At 44.9% G+C, this 3,910-nt stretch overlaps 1 protein-coding gene across 2 annotated transcripts in view; it reads left to right on the forward strand.

Moving 5' to 3' along the window:
• Positions 1 to 6: 6 nt before the first annotated feature.
• The window catches only part of MFSD1 (major facilitator superfamily domain containing 1), a 29,322-nt gene continuing 25,418 nt past the window's right edge, over positions 7 to 3,910 (forward strand). For both annotated transcript variants that reach the window (XM_006152338.3, XM_014589280.2), the window contains exons 1-2: positions 7 to 50; positions 2,372 to 2,424. In XM_006152338.3, the coding sequence (XP_006152400.3) occupies positions 32 to 50; positions 2,372 to 2,424 (72 nt within the window). In that variant the 5' untranslated portion in view covers positions 7 to 31. The remainder of the gene's footprint in view (positions 51 to 2,371; positions 2,425 to 3,910) is intronic.

Here is a 3,910-nt window from a genome sequence, read left to right on the forward strand (position 1 = left end):
CCTGGCGCACCGGCGCGTGGTGCTGGCGCTGATGTGCTTCCTCGGCTTCGGTGAGCCGCGGGCGGGCGGGGGGACAATCGCCATGCCCCGTTCCCCACGTTCTCGGAGCAGAGGCAGGAGCTCGCCGGCCAGCAGCCTCTGCGCAGCTCCCGCCGCAGCCTCCCTCTTCCCCCGGGACCCCCAGTGCGGCCCCACCGGCGTCCGGACAGCCGGGTCTTCGGCTAAGCCGGCCGGTTTCATTGCACTCGTTTATTTCCCAAGAAGCCCCAAGCCTAGCAGCTCGCCCTGGGGCCGCACAGAGGAAGGAACTTCCAGATCGTCAGGGCTCCTCTCCGCGCACGAAATTCGGGAAACTTAACTCCCCGCCCCGAGCAAACACACATGCAAAACCAAACGACCCTCTGCTTTACCAAATGAAAGATGCTGGTGGCGGTCAGCGTCTCAGCCCCGGGAAGATCTCTGAGCGTGTGGCCGAGCCTCGGCGAGCGTCTCTGCTCTGCAGCTCCGCCCTGCAGCGACCCCAGCGCGCACTTGCGGCGGCGGGGCTGGTTTCACTTAGGCGGTCGGAGACAGAGCCTTGTCGTGACATAATGTTAAAAACAGCTTCCCTCCAGCTTCGTTTTTGATGTAACCAGCAACTGTTCTAACCATAATGGTAGTTTGGCGTGGGAACATGTGTTTTCCAGGAGGCTAGTTGGCAACTGCGTAATGAAGTGTAAGAACATTGTGCTGGATATAACTTCGTGCTACTGCTGGCGAACACAGGGACTTCCAAAAGTTTGTGAAAAATGGAATTGAAGGGACCAGCAGTTAGCATGATGGCTGTGTCGCTGGACTCCCACGTAGTTGACCGCGGTTCGAGTCCTGGACCCCGTGGCTTAAATTCACACCTGGCGCGTGTGCGTGCGTGCCCAAGATCCCGAGAGGAGAATGGCGGAGAAGTGATTGCCGTGTGGCCATCCCCCCTGGGGCTGATTTCTCGCTTTCTGTCTCTGTCTCTCTCTGTCTGGCGAGCACATGCGCCCTATAGCAAAAAGCTCTAAAAAAAAAAAGGAATTGAAGTACGGATTTGTGTGGTGCAAACAAAAATATTGAAATCCACCTATAGTTTTCATTCATAATGTGCATTTCTCATGAACTTTTTGAACAGCCCTGTATAAGGCGTGAAGGATGCTTTGATTTCTTTGCAATTCTTTTTGCCCCTCAACCTCATAGGTTTTTTTTTTTTTTTAAGGTGATGTTTGGTCACGAGCTGTAAAACATAACATTGAATCCTTTACAAGTGATTAAAAAGGAACTGGAAGTTTTTGGGTTTAGAAAGGACAGGAAAAAACACTTTTCAAACGTTGTCCCTATTCAAGCAGACGTTATTTTTTGTAAATTCTTGGTATCTGCCTGGATTCCAGAAACCAGATTCATACCTTTATAATGGAAAAAAAATTTTTTTCCCTTTTTTAATCCCCTTAAACTGGTAGCTTCCTATAGCATAGAGTTAGTGGAGAGATGATGGCAATATTCTTTTCTAAAAAATAATTATTTTATTTAACTTTATTTAAATTTGACCAGAGAGGGACAGAGTGGGGCGGAGGTGGGGGGTGGGGTAGAGAGCAAGCCACCAGGTCTGGGACTTGAACTGTGATCAGCTGTGTGGGAGTCCAGTGCCCTTAACCACCCTTCCACCTACTGTCCGCAGCAATATTCTTTTGTAGCCTAATCTGATTATATACCTTTAAAATAAATCTGACTGCTCAAATATAAAACTCTCCACACGTCTCGCTTTCAGCTCCTCAACAGACATTATTGTATTTTAATTTAATCCTTTAGAACTCCTTTTCTTTTCATTTCTGTCTCTGTGTTCATAAATTATTTGATTTGGTGCATCTGATTTTTAGACCTAGAACTCATTTCAAATATTGGTTTCATTAGGATAGCTGAACTCTGATCCTTCCGCATTAAAGAGAAACTGCTAAGGATGTTCATAAAATTGTGTGTGTGTGTGTGTGTGTGTGTGTGTGTGTGTGTGTGTGTTGGTGGCTTTAAATAAAGAAATATAGTTGCTTCATGAGGATGTTAATACAGTAATAGGTCTGTGAAGCATGATGAAAGTCAAATGGAAAAAGCTGATAATTTCTTAACTCAAACTCCTGGTATTTGCTATATATGCGCACTACTAATTTGTGAAAGTTATTTGGCTATAATTTAAAAATATGCTGGGTAAGGAAGTGGTTCAAACAAGTTAGTTAACATACTGTTGGCCCTGGAGCCCGTTGTGTAAGCGTTTAATAATCACCACTTGAGTAGTAATTGCAGTTTGAACCTTTGGTATGGGTAACGTTATTACTTACACAGTTTTTGCTCTTCCTTTTTGTAGGTAGCTATTTTTGCTATGATAATCCTGCTGCCCTTCAGACTCAGGTTAAACGGGTAAGTTGATTTTTGTTAAACGGGTAAGTTGATTTTTCACCTTTATTTCTTCTGTTGGCTTTGGAGTGGGTGCAGCTCAGACTGCCGGGTGTGAAACATCCACTGAATCTGTTTTCCTATCAGTCATCACCAAATCTACATGCTACAAAGAGTGTTCTCAAATTGAAATAAGCAGCCACAACACAGGCATCTGTAGCACGTATGTGACTTGAAATTGTTTCATACCCGCGTAAATAATTATGTGGTCTTTCTGCAGTACTGCCAAAATAAATAGCAGATTTTTATTTGCCTTTCACTCACTTTGGTTAATCATCAGAATGACAAATGATTTGGTAGATGACTTTTTTCCTTTTTAAATAGGTCTTTGTTGTTGTTGTTATTTTTAAAAATGTGAATACTTATTGTAGAAGATTGTCCATATAGGTATTTTCAGTCTGGGTTTGTATTATAAAAATATATTGGATGTTTATAGTTTCTTGGGTATTTAGATAGTCTTTGTTTTGTAAATTTTTTACCTTTGGACAGGGCAACTTGCAAATATTGGCTGTTTGCATTCTGTAAAGTGAGAGAGGGCTGGTTCCATGGCCTAGTGGTTAAGGAAGGCAGGTATCACGTGGCTGACTGTGGTTTGGTCCCAGTGACTTGAAAAACACACTGGGTGTGTGTGCGTGAATGCCCCAAGTCCCCACGGGATGAAGAAATGGGTGAAAAAGATAGTGGTGTGACCATGGCCCATTGGGTGGTGCTTTCTCTCTCTCTCCCTCTGTCTCTCTGGAAAGCACATATGCTTTCTGGCAAATTTTAAAAAATTAAAATGGGAGAGAGGCCAGCCAGTGGTGTGGTGGTTAAGGCAGCTGGATCCAACATAGCCACCAGTGTTTTCTGAGTCCCAGATCCGGTGACTTGAAAAAACACACTGGGCATGTGCGTATGAGTGTCCAGAATCCCAAAAGGAGGGAGAAATGGAGGCCGGCCATCCTCCTTGAGGTGATTTCTTGCTCCCTCACACCCACAAGCTAGCATCCACACCCTCTGACAACATTTTTTAAAAAATGAGAAAGGAGATGAGTTGGGGGGTGGGGGAGAGGGTAAGGTGGGCAGAGCTAGACTGAGAGGACCCTTTTCTATGTGGGAGGCGTTCCCAAGGCAGGTGGTATGGAGGGAATACAGGCACAGAAGATAATAGAGGCAGTCCCTGTAGGAAGGTGTCAGACCCTGGAATCTGGGAAGCCCCTGAAAGTGCAGGGGGACTCAGGAAGTTCCCAGGGACTCAGGTAGGACTATGCTATTTTTTTTTTTTTTTCCCCTGGGCGAGGAGACCTTGCCTTTTGTGAGACTTTCAAGGAAATCAGTGACTTCAAAATGGGGAAGAAACTTGCCCTACATGGAAAGAATAATGTAACCACTTTCTATCTTAGGTTTGTCATTTTCTGATATGTTAGTTGCTAAACGTAAATGGAAAAAAAATCGTTTCCTTTTCTTTCCC

This window comes from Tupaia chinensis, unplaced genomic scaffold (genome assembly GCF_000334495.1).
Source record: "Tupaia chinensis unplaced genomic scaffold, TupChi_1.0 Scaffold000349_1, whole genome shotgun sequence".
NCBI lineage: Eukaryota > Metazoa > Chordata > Mammalia > Scandentia > Tupaiidae > Tupaia > Tupaia belangeri.